This window comes from Colletes gigas, unplaced genomic scaffold (assembly GCF_013123115.1).
Source record: "Colletes gigas isolate AHSC1104 unplaced genomic scaffold, ASM1312311v1 Colletes_gigas_Sc00033, whole genome shotgun sequence".
Taxonomy (NCBI): Eukaryota; Metazoa; Arthropoda; class Insecta; order Hymenoptera; family Colletidae; genus Colletes; species Colletes gigas.
This window is the reverse complement of record NW_025106662.1, coordinates 1,676,700-1,699,508: the sequence shown is the minus strand read 5'-3', so window position 1 is coordinate 1,699,508 and position 22,809 is coordinate 1,676,700. Positions and strand designations below refer to the sequence as shown.

Sequence of the window (22,809 nt, the reverse complement as noted above, 5' to 3'; positions counted from 1 at the left end):
CTCACGCATTAAATGAGGACCAAAATATTGCTCGCGTTGAACATTGCAAGGATCTTATTAAAACCACAACAAGGATCTTGGTGCTTCAAGTACGATCCACAAACAAAGCGCCAAAGTGCAACGTGGAAGTCCCCAGACTCTCCGAAATCGAAAAAATTGCGATTCCAGAAGTCACGAGAGAAGACAATGTTGATCTGTATTTATGATTCTAAAGGTATTATACTTGGGGAATTCGTTCCACAGGGTCAAAATGTCAATGGTGAATATTATCTGGGTGTTATGGAGCGTTTGTGGAAAAAAATCGTTCGAGTGAGGTCCGAATATCGAGCGCCAGAAATGAAAGTTGGTTTTTGTTGCACGATAATGCACCATCGCACAGGACTGTCGTTGTTCGTGAATTTTTGGTGAAAAAACAGGTCTGTGTGCCCCAACATCCTCCGTATTTGCTGAACTTATCTCCATGTGATTATTTCCTATTCCCACAACTCAAACTGGCCATGAAGGGAACGTTTTATGACAGTGTTACACAAGTCCAAGGCGTGGTGACAAGAGTCATTGAGGCGATTCCGTAAAATGATATAAAATAATCTATGCTGGCACTAGTCGAACGTACCCAGCGGTGTATTGATGCAGAAGGGATGTATTTTGAATAAAAAAACTAATTTTGGCAAAATAACTAATTTTCTTCTTTTAATTTAAAAAGTTCCGTTATTACCAATATTCATGTTACTGCACGTTGTATAAATAAAATTATATTGGCTTTAATCGATGCGAAGAATGTCGTGCGATTGTTTGGCGTTGACGTTTGTGACCTTTGAAGGTAGTAATTGGTTGTCTGGATACGAGAACGTTAAAAAAAAAGAAATGTACGAAGTGAAAAGGGGAGAACAAAAAGGGTTTCCGGGCGGAAAAGACGCGCGTTAGAAAAGTTGAAATAATTCCTACAAAGGACTCATCCGTTTTCGTTGAATATTCTTTCTCGTTAATAAAGTTTGTTCTAGTCAATAGTCAATCGTTAAGTTAGTTAAAATTTTAAACAACATGAAAAGAGTTACGAGACACAGAGAGGACCTGAAAGAACTAGAGTAATTTTTAATGAAGTTGCTTCTCCGCAAATATAATAGTATACGATGAATGAATTGATGTTTGATGATTTCCATTATACGAAAAATGAACATACCACGCCCTAGGAGCGACGTTCATTTTAAGAATGATTACTGTACCCGTATTTCAACCGGTGGCAAAAACCTTGGACGTAGCGTTCGTTGACGCGGAAGCCGCCTCGCGACTTTCAGTCGTTAAACGCGTTCTCATCCGTGACGCGCGGTTACACTTTGTCTCTCCTTTCTTCTCGGCGTCGTCCTTCGCGATACCCTCAACGATCTCTCCACGCTGTTACCCGTGCCATCCATTTTCTTTTCGCGGAAGTTAGTACGCGGATACACGCGGGAAGTACATTGCCCTCGTCGTGTACTTTTTGCAATACATTAAGCCGTATATTTTATGGGATATACGTAGCGACGGTACCGTATGGCGTCGGCGTACGCCTTCTGACGGTATTGACGGGGGTGGGTGAGCCTTCGCGAAGACACGCGAATAACGTTAAGGGAGCGAGCGAGTGACTGATGCGACTAGAGGGGAATGCTTTCCGCTTCGAGCTTGTCATTCTACCCCTCGACTGTTCTATCTCTCGCGTTCTGTCGGCTCTTTTACGCTTCTGCTCGCCGTCGAGGGCCCAATTCCTGATCAGTTTACCGAGGGATTTGATTAGGGGAACCAAACATGTACAGTATAGGGGAAAACTAAGACTTGTTCGTAATGTTTTGAAAATAATGCAAAGTTACCATAATAAGTACTGAAACAAACTTTAGGTTGTTGAGTCTACAAAGGTCTAACATGAACATTTTAATCTTGCAGAATATTATACCACTATGGAACTAGAAAAATTAATTCTCAAACTGAGATCTTGAAGGAAATTTGGATAAGATGTATGAATTTTAGCAATGTTACAGAAACAAGTACTGAACCAAATTTTAAGTCATGTAATTTATAATGGTCTAAAAATCAAAATTTTAGTCTTCCAGAATATCGTACGGTTTCGATCTTGACAGTGAATGCGTTAAGTAACAAAAAGTGTGGAGGAGCATCAATGGTAGAAAATGTGTTTGATTTCCAGAACGAAAACGATCGTGAAAACATTTTGGGATAACGAGATTCTTGAAGAGAGATGTCAATTTACATTCGTGTAATGACATAATTAAATTGCAACCACCGTAATCAGCTCTCTTCTCCCAGATTTGGAAATCTCTGTAAATACGTTTGATTCAAAAGTGAATATTTAAAATCGCATTTTAATGAATTTTCGATCCCCGTCGCGTCGGTCAAAGTCTATTCGTATCCGATCAAATTTCCGCGGGGGAAAAATCCCCTGGAGCGTGGTGTGCACCTTCTGGAACGCGTTTCCTCGCGAGAATCTTCGATAAGATGGCCGCGACCGTGCGTTTCCGCATAGGCGCGGACGGAATCTGCGACACGACGACGAGCACGCACGCGATATCCCCGTTTATACGTGTGACGCATACGACACAGCGGTTGCACGAGTCGTAAGATCGACGAACGTGCGATATACAGTTACTCCCACTCGTATCCCTACGCTATAACGGTTATTCACTATAAATGAAAAAAGAAAATGTTTATGATTGTTTTCATGAATTGATTGTTATTGAAATTGCTATGATTAACGATACTGGTACGATAAATATACATTTATGACTCTCAAACTAGAAGACACTGATGTTTACAAACGCTAAAATATTAATTTTGAAAACGATACTAACTCAAAACAAAAACCAGTAATTATTAAATTTGATATATGTTCAAGAAAAATTATACCTTTTAATGCCAAAGGTAATAATTGATAAATATTTATACAGGTTATTTGGCCATCCCTGGGAAAAATTTTAATGGGAGGTTCTAGAGGCCAAAATAAGACGAAAATCAAGGATACTAATTTGTTGACTGAGGCTTCGTTAAAAAGTTATAGAAACATTTCCTGCCACACAGTATATTTTCGATAAAGAATTTTTTTTCTCGTTAGTACGTAGGATTTCGGGGATATGTGTATTCACTAAAAATGATTTTAATTGACCCCTACAACCAAAAATAATTTTTTCAGAACAATTTGAAATTTTTCAATTGTTTCAGGGAAACATGTCAACGTATGATCAGGCATTGCATTATCGGTAAGGAATTTTTTTCTCGAAACTGCGTAGAATTTCGGGGGTATGTCTATTTACCAAAAATGGTTGTAATTGGCCCCCGTAACAAAAATAATTTTTCCTGAACGATTTGAAATTTTTTAATTCAATTTTTTAATAACCTTTTAACGAAGCCTCAATCAACAAATTGATATTCTTGATTTTCGTTTTATTTTGGCCTCCAGAATCTTCCATTAAAATTTTTCTCAGGGGTAGCCGAACACCCTGTATAATAACATATTTCATGTTCTCATAATATTAATAATATTTATTTGTTACCTATGTTAAATAGGTACAAATGTGCGCATCAATGATAAAACACAGTTATTTTTTGCAGTAATTTTAATTCCTTATTCATTGCCAAATGAATTAATTTGTTTCTTTCAAGGTGTGTGTAATAGTAATAGAACGTTCGTATAATAAATTGATCCGACCAAAAGCAGCGATCAATCACTGTCGATTAAGTGGACAGCCATTATATTGGTCTGCCCAATAACTACGTTCCTTTACAATTTCTTCATTATTGCATTATTTTTGTTGCGAATCTCTAATCTTCAAATTCTCTTGATTTTTAGTCTGTTATACTTTTCTAGAACTTCTTACGTTTAATTTCACGATTTAAGAAACATTCTTCTTTAACACATTGTTTGGCAGATCAAACCCCTCGTATCGTCCACGAAAACGAAACTTTGTTTTCAGACAATTGTAAACTAGCGTAGATAGAATTTGCCATATCTAGATCTATGTTTTTAGCTAAATCACTGTTCACCCCCGCTAGACGATCCAACTTACAACGTACCGGTCGACGTGTGCGCGTAACTCGAAAACAACTCGTATCGAACGTTCTCGTTCGATATAATCGGGGATCGGGCGAGGGAGGGAAGCTTGTTTCTCAATGTCGTCTGGCACCGGGGGCGTCGGGAATCGGCCCGCCGAGTGGTCGGATCGTAACGAATTTTATGGAAGAGTCTGTACCCGGGACACGCGCTGGATGTATGCATAACGTATGCACATACACGTAACAGGGAGCACGATACAGGCGAACGATACTAGGAGCCGGGTTTCCTGCATCTAATGTACACTTTTCACGTCGCGGCAAACTGCACCGTCCGCCGTAAAGATAGTCGGTGGCAAGTGTACGCCGGTATTACGTGACGTGCCGCTCGATAATGATACCGCCATTGCGATAAAAACAAAGTGAACGTTAGATATATATACGTATACACGCGTGTGTGTACAGTCGCGTACGTAACCCGGGACGCGACGCGGGGAAAAAATAATGATAATAGGTTACATCGTGCGTTAGCGAAACAACCTTGCTCGTTCGTTTCCGCCGTTATCGCGAATTATATTTCGCGAATCGCGCGGCTCCTCGTTAACATTCGGTTCTGTCGTCGACGTTTTGGTTTTTCATCTCTCGGTCGGACGTGCCATCGCGTTTATGGAAAGAACGCGGACGGGACGGGGCCTCGATTACTCGTATTTTTTTTTTTTTCATCCACGCAGATTTTTCGAGTACACACTCGACGGACAGTGGACTGGCTCGCGAAACAAATCGGTCGAGAGAGCTTATCCAGGTTTTCGCGGACGATCGAAAGATCGTTCGAGTTCGTTAACGGTATCGAGTGGGGCTCGAGTGCGCCACGAGTAGTATAGGTCGGCCTTTGCAACGACAGTGGCCATTGCCTCGTTCAAGAACGCGTCGAAGGGAACGATAGAACGTACAGAATGCCTCAACGATCCTACTACGACAACGATACAAATATGAATTGGAAATATCGAAACATTGAATCCGTGCTCGACTGCGTCCAGACGCGTTTTTTTATTTAAATATCGGTTCGAAGACTGTTGCATCTGACTTTTACTTAAGCAGTCTTTTTAATAAGCTTTTTCTGTTTTGGACAGTTTTTTTATTGACTCTGTGATAATATTAGCACCGTCCAGTGATTACTTCATTTGAATATCACTAAATAGTAGTTATACCCGCTTTCATATAAATAAAAAAATGATTCTTTTGCAAAGATTAAAAAACCATCTCGAGTAGAGTGATCAAGATTATAGAGCTTCATTTTAAAAAACAATGGTACATTCAGTTTGTGCACCTTTTAATGTCGCCTTATGTCACTCTATGTATCTCTAACTGTTGCAATCTATTACTATCTTTGGGTCATTAAATAACGAGAGAAGTTCAGAGAGTAAGAGCACAACCTAACAATTGTGCTGTAAGCTTAAACATGTGTTATAATTTAATGAAATGGGAGTTTCGCAAAGGGTTATCTCAACCCCTAAATACAATAACTCGTATCTTAGGTGCATTCTGAACTTTTTCGAGGATTAAAATGTTCCATAAACGCGTAAACATTCACAGTCTAATAATTATGGACCGAAGTATTGAAAAACGTCGAGGAATGGTAGCAGAAGTTCCGGGGCGAGATGGAGTGGCAATTTCGTGATTTACTCGTAAACGTCGCGGATACGGGGTTCGTTCGATTAAGCATAAAGTCTTGGGTGTTTGGCAGTTTCATCGAAAACGTCGATGATATCGATTCTCGAACGACCAGACACGAAGTGTACTTCGCGAGCATAGCAGGTGCGCCGCTCTCGGGAAACGAGATGGATGTGCTGGATGTTCCCATATCGCGTGACCACTCGATCAACGCTACCGCGAGTCGACAGTGACTTACGCACTCTGGCACTCGACGAGATATGACACGCGCCACCGGCTTTCACCCTATTGTTACCTGCCTGTACGCCGCGGTCAAACATCTTCGATTTATCTGCCATCCATATTTTTCTTCCCCTCGATCCTTTACGCTATCTCCGGTATCCACTTTATTCGATATCCCCCCCCTTCAGTCTCCTCACGTCGATCGAGTCTGTAATCTTCGTTAATAGATTTTATACAGTCTGTTTAACAAGAACGTGATCGGGCACATTCTCGTTTGACAGCCGTTACATCGGGAACCCTCGAGCTAGCACGCTGGAAGGGCTCTTTCGCTAGTGAACAACGTAGTTAACGACGAATACCGTGTTAGCCAAAAGATTCCAAGTTATTTTCCTTCGTGTTGGTTCGAGAAGCCAAAAAGTATTAAGTACACAAACAGTATCAAACAGGATAAAGCAGTATCGCGATCCGGTAGTTCACCAACCGGTATTTGATACCATTTGACACTGTTTTATTCTGTTTGATACTGCTTGTACACAAATGCTTTTGACTCTTTCATCTATTCTGCGACAGTTTTGGTGTTTCTAATATATGTATATAAATCCTTGTCCTTGTATTTTATACACCTTTTAAATAATCTGTTCAATACAAACAACGTGTCTCATAATTTTGTCCATCAGAATGTGTACGTACATACGTTTGAGAATTGAAGTTTTTGAGGTGAATTCGCGGTACTTACCGGTCCCCAAAACCGTGTAACGTGGATTGGTCGTGTCGATGGGCAGACCGTTTCGTACCCAGGATATGATCGGGGGCGGTGAACCGACAGCCGTGCAGATCAACATCGTGTTATGGCCCACTTCGATCACCTTCGACGTCGGTGCTTGAGATATCATCGGGAATCCGTTTGGCAGTTTTTCCGCTGTAACAGTCAGAATATCACGAGCTATTAGAATCGACGAGATACATGATCGTAGACATTAAGTTGACAGCTTTATAGTACATCACAAACACACAGATCCGGAATCTTAGATTACAATTTGGATTATAATAAGAAATATTCAAATTAAGAAATAAACGTAATTTTATATTACATTAGAGCTTTATAGCACATCACAAACGCACAGATTTGGAATCTTATATTAATAACAATGAAACTGCCTTTAAGCTTTCGTTGAAACAAGGATTGGATGTGATTATCCGTTTCTTTTTATTTTCTGTAATTTGTTAAACAATACGGAGCAATCGGGGTCGCGGGAGTCAAAGTTGCGGGTCGCGGCGATCGATCATGCGGTCACGAAATTAGCTCAGACGTGGAACGAATATCACTCTTCGTTTTTCAAGAGTCATTAAATCTAAACGAGACAGAATGTGTTGAGGATCGATAACGTTCGTGCAGATTTGTCGCGACTTTTACGATTATTCGCAGCTAGGAAAACTTGAAATTCCAATTAGGACGAGAAAACCTTCAAGTTCCATCTTGACTCTCAATAGCGATTGACGTATCGCGAACCTACGTTGACACACATTTGCAGAGGCACTTAACCGTTCCACTGCTGAATTAATGTCATGGTAGGAAAGACCTCTGTGCTGAATTAATTTCTCAATTTAGATTTTCATAATTATACTTATAAACGTGTATGAAAATTAAATACGTTAGTCAAGAATCGTACGAAAGCCAAAAAGTTTATACACGTACATTGAGATTCTTTTTAACTCCAACGTATAGACTAACGTTGTTGCAGCAGTTAAACTCAATTACATTAATTTGGTGGGAGAAACAGAGTTTAGATTAAGGCTTCTTTCGAGAGTCCCCTAAAATCGGATATTCGAAATCGTCAGGGAACGCGTGCGGTTTCCAAGCAGCGTGCTCCTGAAGCAACATACTTTAGACAATTGGAATTCCTTGAGATTTCGAATTAGTCGGGAGCCGACAACGAAGAGCAACGGAATCTACACAAGGAATTATTCAAAAGCAACGAGCTCTTAATTTGTTACACTCTACGAGCAACGGATTTCTCTTAATTAGCCGCGTAGCATCGGCTTTGCCATATTAACCAGTTTATCCTCGATTGGCCGATATTTCGACAGTTGTGCTCCTTCCTAGAAAACTGATCAATTGTGTCCAATTATTTCGCAAGTTTAAATTGCGTATGCGAGTTACTAAATGATTGGGCTACGGATTTTATGCATTTATGGTGTATGCAAATAAGGAAAACGTATACGATGGGTATACAAAATACTATATTAATCTAAAATACATAGTCTACCAATGACATATTTTTTTATACAAATAATAATACTTTATTGACCACTGATAAGGTGCAGAAGTCTTTTTGTACAGATATTACGTTAACACAACTAATTTTAGTATAAAGGGTGTATTTCTTGGTAGAGAAGAGACTAATGTTTTAAGACTACTCCATTTAGGTTAAAAAGGAATTACGTAGAGCTCAGGTTTTTTATGCCGTGGTGTAGTTGAAATTCCAGTATATTGCTTTGTCTTCAGTTTGTGCTAAAAGAAGAATTTCTTGGTTTTATTCCGTTATTATAATAAAGTTTTTATAGTATTCATAAATGTTAAGGCCACTTGGCTTGGGTTTACGTTGCAGGCGATAAAGGACAAAGCGTAGGAGTTGACTACAAAAAGTGGTCGCACATAGCGTGTTTTCAAAAAAGGTGTTCTGGTTCAGATAGTAGTACAAAATGCAACGATGAATTTCACCCTTTGAAAGGACAAATTATTTAATTTAAATTTTTCAATTTTCGTTTTGTTTCCGAGTTATCTATCAAATTGAAATTAAAATCACACATTCTTTTAAATCTACACAGTTTACATGTACTTTGGAAATTTTGTTTGGTGAATTTTTATATTTTAAACTGCAAATGCGTTAAATTTATTTCGAGTCTTTTTTTATTAAAATCCGAAATTAGACCAAAGGGTGGCAGAAAGTTGTACAAAATGATGGAAACTATTTCTAAAACTTTTCCACGCACTTAATATCAGTAATACAAATATAGATTGAGCATACGTCAGTTTTATTTGTTATTAAACAAAATTATTGTTTCTCCCAAAGTGTTTTGAGCGGTCCTTCGAACCTTTCGGAGCACAGCATCTGGCGTTGGAATGCGCATCGTGTGTGATTATTGCGGAATCGTAGTCGCGTCGCGACGTAAACAGCATGAATTCGTAATTATGACATGTTGTTGGAATAGCACAATTCGTACGAAAAGCAATAAGACGAAGGAATCTGCGTTGCGCATTCTGAATAACAGAATGGTTGTTATAGTTGCTAAAATAAGGAAACCTGACTAATGAACAGTGCTACAAATGAGGACGCAAAGAATAATCGAGCATTCTTAACGCGTTTGCGTCATTAAAATGTTGCGTTAAAATATTAACAAAATTAATGACTTTAAAACTTTGCTTTGCAATATCACGAGAATGTTGGTAAAAATTGGTAAATTACGTTTCACATATTATTATTGCAATTTTCATAGTATTATTCTAAGTTTGTGATAACATTTTTTGCCTAAATATAAGCCTACAGACGCCACGTTATTTGAAACTTTCAATATTCGAGGTATTTCGTCGGATTTATAACGTAAAATCTCAACGCGTTTGAGGTATTTGATCGTCGACGATAAGCATTTAATAAACAAATGGTTTTAAGTGGTCTTAAAAATAAAAAGCCAGTGGATCTAGAGGAACAATGGGTTAGACGCGATCTATTCATGCGTTAAGCGGCCCACACGCGCGAAGGGTTATTGAAAGTTCATCCATGGATTTGGTCGACCGTCTCATTCGTTCGTCTCTTTCTTCGGGAAGACACTTCCAAGAATATCGTATGTTTTAGAATTTTCAAGTTACTCAGCTTTTTACATTTTAATAGAAATTTTCGAAACTTTGACACGAGATTGACTTAATACTTTATTAGTTAGAGAAGTTAATCACTTGTTCAAGAGATCGAGGAGCTGTCGAATATTGCATATATGAATAGTTTATTAGAATCAGTTATACTGGCTTGATTTATCATTAACACGTTTCCTGTGACGCGACTTTTCTCGTGAACATTTTTATATAAATTTCCAAACTCTAGTTTTACTAGACATATATCTTCAGATATGATAAAAAAATGAGTTAATAGAAATTGACGAAGGCAAATATCGAGTAACATTTTTCCATGTTATTGGAAAGTTATAAAAATCAGGAATATTATTTAATCTAATTAACGTAGTCGTATGGATAAAATAAGTACACGAACAATGTTCGTAGATCTAGTGGTAAGCGGTTCATTTACACGGCGATAATTGGGAGATTATAGGTTTAATAAAGTCCCTATCGCTGGGCTGACCACGCGTTTCAAATTTTCTCTTAACTTCATGCATTAACTACTTTACGTCGTTATCCTTATCATGTCGTATCTCTTTAATCATCTTGGGGTCACACTGTGGCAGCTAATACTATTTCGAATATCTCGCCAATGTAAAATTGACATTTCCACGCTTCTGCCACGAAAAAATTCGCTGGAAAAAATGTAAATTAAAAACTTTAAAACCATATAATAACAAGCTTGCCTTTTGTTTTCTTGTATATATTTACTAAATTCAATTTTGAAATTTTTTATTTAGTGAGAAATTTAGGTGCCATTAATCTCTTGGTAAGCGCGGTCCTTCGGTTTTAGAAAGTGTTTTTAGATATTAGATTCTTTTGGCAAGTATTCGTTTTGTATAGTTTTCATATTTAGTATGTGAAAGTTTCTATTGTTAGTTTAAAGAGTATTGTCTCGAATAAAGCTTGATATAAATTTAAATTAAGCTAAAAAAAATTGTTTGTAAAAATTCAAGAAACAGGTCCTTTCAACTGAACGCACACATTTCTAGTAAAAACTCGTTTTGGGTCCATCAAGGTGCTGAAACGCTTCAAATGTCCCAGGAATATACATATAAGATCCCTCACTTCTGTGGACAAAGTATACAAAGGAGAAACCGGGAGAAGGATCAGTACATATTAACTACGTGCCAAACTTGGCCATTTTTATTACAGCAAAGCGGAAATGGTAGTCCACATCAAGGTATATTTTGCTCGAAAAGATGTAAAATTAAACAGCATCAAATCGCGTGGACTTTTCTAAAAATTGTTTTGAAAAATGTTCGTGGAAAAGTTATAACAATGTTATCGAACGTGAGGCCTTTGGGCGAAATTCACCGAGGGCCAAACGACGATTCTAGCTGGTCAAAATATAATCAAAACTAGTACCCTTGGAATCGTAAAATTTAAATTCAACGAAGTTTTTAGGTAGTCGACTGTCTGAACGACGCCAGGTCTTTGAACGAGAATTTTCTGTACTCGTCGCGAGTTGTCAGAAAATTTCGGTGTCTTCCTTTCCTCTCCGCAGTGTTTACTCGACCGTCCTACTGTGCGAGTCGCTGTTCCATCCTTAACAGCTCGGTTTCGTGGTTATCGAAAGGTACAGTGCTCCGCTGACTTGAAGTCTCACGGGACGGCACAAGAGCAAGGGGAGTTGGGACCGCCCATTTATCTATCTCGCTCCCTTGCTCCCAGGCAGTCCACATGTGTGTGTAACTGCCGCGACGAATAGCGAGTTAGAGATCAATGTGTGCGTGGGAACACGTGTATCCCCTTCTACTTCTCCCGCATTCTTTCCGCGAGACTTCAAGTCAGCGGAGGACTGTATAGTCCGGGCCATGGTATAGCGAGGTCGTAAACTCGAGAAGGTGTCAAAGTTTACACGTTTCAGCTCCCGAAACAAGTGAATTGACAGAAATACGAACAGCTAAGGGTCTTAGACCATAGTCAGGGCCGTGCGTGTCGCCATTTTTAGAAAGCCATATTTAGAGGTATCGTAACAGATAAAGGTCTTACTCAAGTCTTTAATATCTTAATTTACCTGCTTATAATATGAAAAAAGGTAGTGCAGTTACGGACACAGAAAGATATTCAGAAAGGCACTCTCAAGCAAGATGTCATGTACGGCCCTAAGTGCCGCGGCAGTAGTCAGTCCTAACCCTCAAGAGTTTAGTTTACGACCTCGCTATATCGTGGTCCAGACTATACGTAAGAGCACGTTTTGGTATATTTAATTAACATGTTCACAGCCAGATCAAAACCGTATAATATTCTGCAAAAGTAAAATTTTGATTTTAGACCATTTTAGGCTACATAGCCTAAAGTTTGTTTCGCTACTTATTTTTGTAACCTTGTTAAAATTCACAAATTCTATCCATTTCCTTCAACGTCTTAACTTGAGAATTAATTTTTCTAGTATCATAATAGTAAATCGAGTTCCGTTTCAACCGCCGTGGCGTTCGGTCGTGTTTGTTGACACTTGTGCTGGCGAGTCTATAGTTTCTGTCTGTGTATACATACAGTTTCTCTGCGGCAAAGTCAAGTTACGGTGTTTTTTTTTTTCCCTGGGACGTAGTCCTGGAGTATATTTCCCTGTGGGAAATATAAGTCAACTTAAATGAGCATTTCCGATATCGGGGATGCCCACTCACAACGTTTAATTAACAATACTGTCTCTCCACCAACAATGTCTACATACGCCCAAGCAACTCAAAATGGAATTTTTCCAAAGAAAGAACAAGCCATCGTTATTGACTCAGTGGAAGGTATCAAAATCAAGGAATATAACATGGCTATTGGAAAATTAATTGATCCTTGCAACCTCAGGTTTTCCTCAAGAATCTCACACAGTCGTGTTTGCATGTACTTGAGCAGTCAGGAAGTTGTTAATTCTCTTCTCGCATCCCACAAGACTGTAAACATAAACAACCACGTTCTTGGAATTCGTCCGCTGGTTTCTCCGGCAAAACGAATTCTTCTATCTAACGTGTGTCCAATCATTCCACACAATTTAATAGAAAATAAATTAACTGAACTAAACATAGCAACAAAATCTCAGATCACTTTTGTTCGAGCTGGTATGACTGAGCCTGGTTATAGCCATGTTCTAAGCTTTAGGAGGCAAGTCTACATTGATCTAGATGATGTTCCCAAGTTACCTGACTCTATCCAAATTAATTATGATAATACGCTGTATTGGATATATGTATCAACTGAGAAATTAACATGCTTTTTATGTAAAGCTGAAGGCCATCTAGCCAAGCACTGCAAGAACACCATTGCTGAAAATATAGACCATGCACCAAATACTCAAGTGAAGGATACAAATTTCCCAGTTGCATCTGATGACCCTGTAGTTAAACCTTCTGATTCTTTGGCTTCAAGAGGGTCCCAAATTTTATCAGGGGTAAAAAATATGCTACCTCCTGTGGTTATCAAGAGACCTCCACCAACAGATTCGACATCTACAGCCAGCCCTAAGCCAAATAGTTCATCCTTGAAACAGGAAAAGAAAACTGATAAAAACATCAAAGCCACAAGGAAGAAGCGTAAAGTGGAGGCAAGCTCAGGCACCACCATTGATGAAATCACATCACTCCTACGCTCATCCTCAGAATTTTTCGAAGATGAATCACTCAATCTCCCTCTTAGTTTCGATAGCTGTGCTCAATTCCTCTTGGCCTGCTTCGATAATCCGAACGTTTCCGAAACAGCCTTGAATTATACTCATGACATTTCAGCCCTTATTAGTATGCTGTTAAATTTGAAAAGTTTCATTACGGAACGTAAATTAAAAGAACGTATAAACCGCATCATCAAACGTCTCAAAAGCTCTCCCACTTCTGATACAACCAGTGAAGACTCGTGTGCCTTTGAAGAACAAGAAGACTAATTATAATACAATTTCTCGCAGCTGTTTTTCTGCTCATGGGCACTTTCTCTACTTCTCTTCGCTTTTTCTACTGGAATCCAAGAAGCCTTCGTTCAAAACTACCTGAGGTCCAGTCTATTTTGGATAATTATGATATTCTAATTTTTGTGGAAACTTGGTTAACAACGTGCGATACATTATCCTTTCCGGGTTTTATCTCGTTTAGGAAAGATAGGGCACATTCAAGGGGCGGGGGAATCCTCATGTTAATTAGAAAAAGCCTTGCATTTACACAAATAGTTAATTTATCATCTCCTGATGATTCAGTTGAGCTATGTGGTATTTGTTTGACGGATGTCATCCCATGTTTGGATATTATTGTTTGTTACAGGACCCCAGGTCACTCTCTTTCTCAGTATCAATGGTCTACTATCGTTAATAATACTCATAACGATCGTAACTGTATCCTCGTTGGTGACTTTAATGCGCATCATACAATTTGGAATTGTAATCACACTGACAGTAATGGAAGGAGACTTCATAATTCTATAGAAGAAGCTGATTTGTTTTTACATAATAGTGACTCAATTACCCATATTAACATAAACACAAACTTCAAATCCAATCTTGATCTTCTCTTTTCCACTATGAATATCTGTGGTTCCATTGAATCCAGAGTTTTTGACGAGACCTGGGGCTCTGACCACTTCCCCATTACCTTTGAAGTTCATGTTGGCAAGCATTACTATGTAAAAAAAACTTTTAAAATTAAGTCGACCCGCTCTGACTGGGACACTTTCTTTAACCATCTTGATAAAAGCTACTGTGATTTTCTTTTGGACGACTATGATAGACTTTCTCCAACTTATAAGTATGATTTCTTTATCAATACGATTTCCAATGCAGTCAAAAATAGTACACCTAGTAGAGATAAGGGAACATTACACGCTAGACGTCATAGGAGGAACCCAGTTTCATGGTGGGATAACGAATGTAACGAGCTCAAAAGACAACGTAGAGCAGCTTATAGGAAATGGGAAAGGTCAAGCGACTTGGTTGATCTGATCGACTATAAAAGAACTTCAGCATTGGTAATCAAAACATTTAAGAAAAAGAAAAAAGATTGCTTTAGGTCATTTGCTGAATCTATTAACTTTCATACTAATCCAAGCTATGTTTGGAAAAAATGCAAAATTTTTAAAAACAAATGGACTAAGGTCTATCATTCTCATTGCAATGAAAATCTGCAGACATCTGACCTGACTCTAGCTGCTCTAAATAAAATCAGTCCTCCGTGGGTACCAACCGACCCGCTTGCTCTTCCAGACTGTTCGCTAAACGAATTCCTTGACTCCTCCTTCAACTTTGTTGAATTTAACGCAGCCCTTGATATAAAAAATGCTAAATCAGCTCCTGGTATGGATGGCATAGATTTTGAAATCTTACAAAGGCTGCCCTCCAAATATAAATTATTATTACTGGACATCTTCAACTATATGTATTGTTGCAATGAGTTTCCTCCTAACTGGAAATCCTCCTTTATCCACTTTATTAAAAAGTCTGATGGCATAAGCTTTCGGCCCATTTCTCTAACATCATGCGTTAGCAAATTATTTGAAACTCTTGTAAAAAATAGATTACAGTATTGGGCGGAAATAAATAACTGGTTGCCTGCCTGTCAACACGGCTTTCGAAAGGGCAACTCATGCATTGACAATCTGACTAACCTAACTCTTAAAGTAGAGGAATCCTTCAGTGAACGTAAAGAGGTTCTAGCTGCCTTCTTAGACATAGAGGGAGCATTTGATAACGTTAATGTTAATATTATGTTACACCAACTGGCGTCCTTGGGCTGTTCTGCTAATTTAATCAAATTTATAAATTTTCTTTTGAGAGAACGAACCATTTATACTGCTCAATCGTACGAGATACCAAGATTGGTTCATAAAGGAGTTCCTCAAGGAGGAGTTCTTAGTCCACTTCTGTTCGCTCTCTATACTGCGAAGGTAACAGATGGCTTACCAAAATCATTAAATGTTTCCTTATTTGCTGATGATATTGCTCTATATATTAAATTCTCTTCCCTGAAAAGAGCAAAAATAATTTTGGAGAAGGCGATTAATGTTGTTAGTTCCAATCTGCTCAGTATTGGTCTTGTTCTCACACCAAATAAAACGGGCCTACTTCATTTTAATAATAAAAGAATCCCATTCGACAGTGTGCAATTAAAGGTTGAAGGCTGCATTGTGAAATCAGTTAAATATGTTAGATTTCTGGGTATCATATTTGACAATCGATTGACTTTCGGACCACACGTAGATCATATTTACAATAAATGTATAAAATCACTAAACATGATAAAATTCTTGTGTGGAACGTGGTGGGGATCAGATCCCTTGACTTTACTAATAATATACAAAAGCTTCATTCGCTCTATTATAGACTATGGATGCTTTCTTTACTGGCCAATAACGGTATCTCTTAGAAATAAATTAGAAAAAATTCAAAATTCTGCTGTTAGAATTGCACTGGGGTATCGTAGAAGCACTCCTCTCAATGTAATGATAGCAGAATCCAAGTTGATGCTTCTATCAGACAGGTCAACTTTTCTATGTGAACGTTACCTTGCCAAAATTGTTTCAATCAAAGGTTCCAAAATTTTTAATGCTGTCACTAGGTACTTTCATCACCCAAAAAGGAAAAACTCTAGATTCAAAAACAAAATTCTTGACATATGCATTGACTGTCTTCCTGAGTTAAAAGATAAAATCATCTCTAATAATAAATACAATTTATATTGCCATGATTTCAATACATTGATGACATCCGTCCCAATTAACACAACTCTGGGTTTTGAGCTTAAAGATTCAGGTGATCCTAATCTTCAAATTAAAAAAATCATAATAGACAATGGTGCCACGGCCTTATTTACTGATGGCAGTAAAATCGCAAATGCTGATTATGTTGGGTATTCTTGTCTTTGTTACGATCTAAACATTCGTCTCAAAAAAAGTATCGACAGAAACGCGTCGATTTTTACAGCGGAATGCTTGGCCCTGTGTGACGCTATGGATATTGCACTTCAGCATAGAAATCGCTCCTTCGTTATTTTTACTGATTCTTTGAGTGCCTTACTTAGTTTAGAGTCCACTAGCCTTAAAATCACATCTAATCCGTTCATTCTTGAATTTAAAAAGAAGTATGTAAAATTCTGTCAGGATAACTCACACTCCATTAAATGTTTTTGGATCCCTTCACATATAGGAGTGTTTGGAAATGAAGATGCTGACTCCCTTGCAAAAGCTGCCACATCTTCTAATTCTGCGGACATCTCTCAAGTTCCTTTCACCGATTTTACTTGTCATCTTAAACTAAAAGGTATTCTTAATACTCGATCCACAATTACTGAGCAAGGCACCTTCAAGGGTGTTCACTATTTTCAAAATTTCTTCAAACCAAATCCAACTCCCTGGTTTGCTCAAAATTTTAAGGCCCACATTAAAAGGGGTTTTATAACCACAGTAAACCGTATCAGGGCCAATCATTATAATCTCGCTGCCTCCCTGTATCGAATAAACATTGTCAGTGATCCTAGTTGTAAGTGTGGTTATATATCCGAGGACTTGGACCATGTTTTGTGGCAGTGTCGTCTTTATGACTCGCAAAGAATTAAATTAGTTAATAAGTTGCGTAAAATTAAGTTTTTTCTACCATTAAAAGCGGACATTTTCTTTGCTAAACCTAATGTTAAAGCCTGTGAATATATTTTTCAGTTTTTATGCGACTGCAATCTTCAAATCTAGAGACTACCAATTCTTTCATTGTACAATAACTGTAAGACTACTGTAACAACAAAATTGTTAAAGCCGAAATAAACCTATAATAGGTTTCAGTGGCTCAATAAATAATAGTAAATCCTGTCACCCATATATGGATGACATGGTAGTAAAAGTGTTAGTCTAGTGTTACCGGTGAAGAATTGTTATCAATATTGTGAAAAGATATCTTCGGTAGTGTGAAATCTGTTAATATTCGCCGAATTCCTCCCCCATTAGTTGTCCGAATGAACGTGAAGAATGTCTCCGTAGAAGTCGACGGGGGTACTGGCCATGGAAATCGAAGTCCCGATACGTCGATTATAGGTTCGACACGCGGTAGAACGGCAGACGGTCTGAAAGTAATGCAGGCGCGTGGTTGGCATGAAATCGGCACAGGTTCGAAGCCCGACATCCCGCGGCCAGTCCCGCGGGATCGAAAGTTAGGAAAAGCCATTGGAACTACGAGGATATCCCATTCCCCGTTTCCATCTCTCAGCACTGGAAACAGAGGCTTCGTCTCCGGGAAAACGGTTCACTGATACCCCGGGGTAGATGCGGCTGGATATGCCGGGTGTCCGAGTGTTCGAGAATGGAATCAGAATTCAATATACCGGAAAAAAGTTCGTAAAATGGTTTACAGAGCAGGCAAGGAACGAAGGGGAAATACAGCGGCGGTGCTCGATGCCTCGAAAATTCCTATTCTCGGCTCCGGCCGCAAGAAGTCGACCGATTTATTTACGTTTTTACGTTTCCCGGAATGCCTCGAAATACACACAGTTACTCCCCACACTCGTATTCCGCACACTATAATGGTGATTGTACATTATTGTACGCTACAAATTGAAAGGAACTCTTTTATCCTTATTAATATTGTTTTTTATTATTATTATATTAAATAGAGAGATTTTGTTTGCTCTGTTATATTAGATAGAGAGATATAAATAATATAAGACAGTAAACAAATCAACAATCGTTTGTGTTTTTCCAAGCGGTCACCTATCTCTTGTACAGCACACGACCCAATGATTCTGCACTTTGGTGATCGGACCAGAATCCATTCCATTTTAACACTTTCACTACCACGTCACCCACATATGGGTGATAGGATTTACCATTGTGATATTAGAAAAATTAGTTCTCGAGTTAAGATGTTCAGGGAAATAAATTTCGATGAAATATATGAATTTTAACAAGGTTACGAAAATAAGTACTGAAATAAATTGCAAGTTATGTAGCCTACAATGGTCTGAAATCAAAATTTTACTTTTGTAGAATATTATATGGTTTTGATCTGTCAGTCAACGTGTTAAATATCATTTATTAGACATTACATTTGGTAACAAAATACAATAACATAATTACATTAACGTAGATGTTGGATATATTCAATATTTAACACAAGTTCCTACTTATTTAGTCTAAGCTTTACCTTTACTTTTCATTATACTACGTATTTGAACATCGCTCGTTTATTATGTATATAAAAAATAATGATAGTTCAAATATTACAAAAGTATTTGTTCGCAGTCTTTGCAGGAAACTAACCAGAATCACTGTTCCTAACATGCCACCACCGTTGGCAAGTTTTATTCAGTTTGTTTCCCATTTATAGAGACGCGCCATTATACTTTACGAATACAAGCGGGAGTAACTGTACTTTGAATCACGTATGTATCTCGACGGTTCGTAGAGCTGATTGAAAAATGCTAAAATAGAAAAACGAACGAGCGACCGAGGTCCCACGGATTACTGTCGTTGATAACCGGGACGTGCTAAGCGGATTCGATACACTCGAAACGTTTCGCGAAAGTTAGCTCGTCCAGTAAAGTAAATATTTGTCGGGGGAAACGAGACCGTTTGTTTTTTTTTTCTCGTCTTTTATTAAAGAGCAAAATCACGAACGACCAGCCGCGGTGGCGCGCACGTGCACGGGAAATTCCGTTTGAAAGTCGTTACACCAAGACGAGATTAATTCGACTTGTTTTGAGGTGGGCGGCACGAACCACGTTCTTCACGTAATTACGGCGATACTGCGTTAATCCTTACGGCGAACTAGTAGTTGAATTTAAGTTCGAGGATGTTGCGCTCCCAAGTTTCGAACAATTTCGGTTTTGGTCTCATTTCTATGGGGGCTTACGCGCCTTGAACCGACTCCGTCGACGGAGTCGGTTTCGATCTTTTCCTTTTTTCGGTTCGTGAAAAATCTGTGCTTCTCGCGTGTTCGTTTCGACGAAGTGCCAAATTTTTAGAATACTTTTACGGTCTTTTGTGCAGCGATCAAACACAGAGGCGAAGTCGACGGTTCCGTAACGAAGAAATTGGTTCAACCGTCGACAAATTATTACAAGGGCCCTACGAACTGGGTGAAAGTTACCAGAAGACTGACGATCAAACTGCAATTACTCCGTAAATCGTTCTTTTATAATCTCGTCAATTAAAAGAGCAATCGGAACTCGAGCCCGAAGTTGGTTCGCCGTACGACTTTCGCCAACTTTGATCTGGCCGTCTCTTCTACCAGTAAATACATTTTAAGTCGGGGAGAACCTGTTGGATCGCTTAGGATCCCATGGCGTGTCAGCGAAACTAGAAGGGGCAACTTTTCGAACAAAAGAGGCTTCGAGTGGTTTACGCACGTTCTCGCTGCGACTTTTATCGGGCTTATTCCTATCTCGAATAAAGGGGAAGTCTATCGTTTTCGATACGAGAAGCAAATTTTCTCGTGAATGTTCAGATTTTCCTCGTGACTGAAACAGTTATAATCATTCTACGGGAAAAATTATATGTATGCATTTTACGCATTTGAATCTTATTTCAATTAAAAAAAAATGAATATATTCTCCACCAAAATACGCGTTGTTTGCATTTTGAAACATTAAAATCTTCCAATCTGTTCAGAAGTTACGATGTTTTAAAGATACCCATGAAATTTCAGGGGAATCGTGCGTTTATGATCAGACATTAGATTTTCGGTTAGGAATTTTTTTCTCGAAAATACGTATAGCAAAATTGCTTGTAATTGACCCTTAGAACTAAAAATAATTTTTCCAGAATGATTTGAAATTTTTTAATTTCACCCAAAAATTTCTGCACTTACTCAAATTTTTTTTACGAAAGTGCGTAGGATTTCGGGGTATGTGTATTCACCAAAAATGCTTGTAATTGACTCTTACAACTACAAATTTTTTTTTTAAATGATTTGAAATTTCTTTTTTCGCTGAAACATTTAGACATCTCGATTTTTAATAAATTTGTTTGACGCTCTACAGAAATGTTTTTTAATGCTTTTTTGTAGCTATTCATGAGCTCTACTTCAAAAATAAATTTCAATGAAATATCCTCACTATTGTTGGAGTTATGAACGTTTAAATATTGGACCACTTTTATGGGGGTTTCACACTTTACCCTCGTAACCAGAAATAATTTCTGTTGCGTGCTTTTCGAAATAAGCGAAGAGCGACTTTTCGTTGGGCGTTGGCCACGTTAAAGGTTAAAATATGTACCACCGGTAAGCACGCCCCCGGACAAGCGAATTCGTTTCAATTAAACGGTATCGCTGACCTAGAAAAATTGAAAACAAAATCCTCTCCCCGTTGCTCGGGACTCGAGACGCGCGGTGGAAAAAGCTGACCCACTTATACAACGTTCGTTCGAAAAAGGGGTATTTGCGGTAAATCCCCTGAGAATTTTAAAGACGCGGCATAGGATGCTTCTGTATCGTCCGGCGTTCTCGCGAAGTCAACCGGGAATCCCGGGGTACGTTTCTTCCCGGGCGCTTTACAAATTATTCACGTTTCTGCGCGATACAAGATTCCCCTCGAATGAAAGCCGCGTATCTGAATCGGTTCCTCGAAGGTTTTGCACGGTGAACGGTTCGGTACGAAAGAGGAAGCGTACCGCGGGGGCGGGGTTATTTCTTTTTCGTCGCGCGACAATAGAGCGAAGGCAAAAGCTGGTAGCCCGGCGATGCTCGTGGCGTCCATTTTCTCGATTTTTCCGTTCTGCCCCCGTTAACGAGCACAATTAACGCGAGCATCGTCGGAAGGTTGCTCGGTTGGTGCACAAGCATCGAGCGACGAAGCCGGTAAGTCCGTTGAATTCTGTCAGATTCAGTCGGGGCTGCCGTGTCATCGCGCACCGAAGAGCTCTGCTCGTCGGTTCTTCGCCCGGTACTTTCAGCGGATTTTCTTCCCATTGTTTTCTTCGCCGGCGCGGCTTCTTTTGTCCTCGTTATCGTTCGAGTTATCCGGCAGGGCGGCGCCAATTATATCGGCGACCGTGAGCGTTCACGGCACGACAATAGAAATCGACCACAGACTTTCCCGCTCCTCCAGTCATCCGTAACCTGACTCCGACTCTCTGACCTTCGGTTGAGCTTTCTCGGCTCGCGACAAACAATTCCTGCCCCCCCCCCTCCACAGCCACCGTTTTCACCAATCATGAACTAACAATACAAGAGGCGACGACGACGAGAAATCTACCTTTCCGGATGAAGCTATTGTCCCTGTCGATTCGCGGATCTTCTTACGTCGTCCCACCTTTCCTTCGATCAGAATTTTCCTAAATTTAACGACAAAAGTTCACCCACCCATGGTTGCACGACGCGCATCGCCGTATTTGCCTCGAAAAACTGGCCAGAAGACGATTTTTTAAATACAGAAGAGAAAACTACAGTAACGCATGTGTTCTTACGAAAGACGGACAGAATCGCGTTTATATAGTTCGTTTTAAGTAATGGGAAGTCTATAATGGCGACTTCTATTGAATTTAGTATACCACTAATAATATTAGCAAGGTATAAAAATTCGAGTCACAAGAATATCCTATAATGGACTATGCTACACAGGGGCTTTAATATTGAAGAAGAAAATGCTTTGAACGAATACAAAGAGAACCGAACCTCAAACATTTATGACAATCCTATTCCTTCTACAGCTTGGAATACTATTGCATATTCGCTCAAAGCAGTATTATCTTTTTCAAAGACTGGACCAAAGAAGAAACAGATATAAATTAGTAGAAATTGGAGAACAGTAATTTAGTTGATAACTCGGAAAAGAATGTCTTAATTACAGAACAACGATTCAGATAAAACAGTCTAATGATAATGAATAAAAAAATAGAAAAAACTGGTAAACAAGTTGAGCGAAAGAAAAATAATTTTATGAATTAATTGTAACAGTGAATGTAGCATAAATAACGTTAATTTACTTTTCATTTTATGTAAAAATGTTAGTTTGTTTTGTATGTTTCCAAATTTAATTAACAGGTATCATTTTTATCTTGTAAAAATGTTATTATAATATGTACGTTATGGTATTTTAGCAAAA

General features: G+C 38.7%; 1 protein-coding gene across 12 annotated transcripts in view; it reads right to left on the bottom strand.

Annotated features, from left to right (window-relative positions):
- Positions 1-22,809, bottom strand: part of LOC122402145 (tyrosine-protein phosphatase Lar) — a 564,511-nt gene that overhangs the window by 38,683 nt on the left and 503,019 nt on the right. For all 12 annotated transcript variants that reach the window (XM_043404713.1, XM_043404716.1, XM_043404711.1 and 9 more), the window contains one exon: positions 6,662-6,844. In XM_043404713.1, coding sequence (XP_043260648.1) covers positions 6,662-6,844 — 183 coding nt within the window. The remainder of the gene's footprint in view (positions 1-6,661; positions 6,845-22,809) is intronic.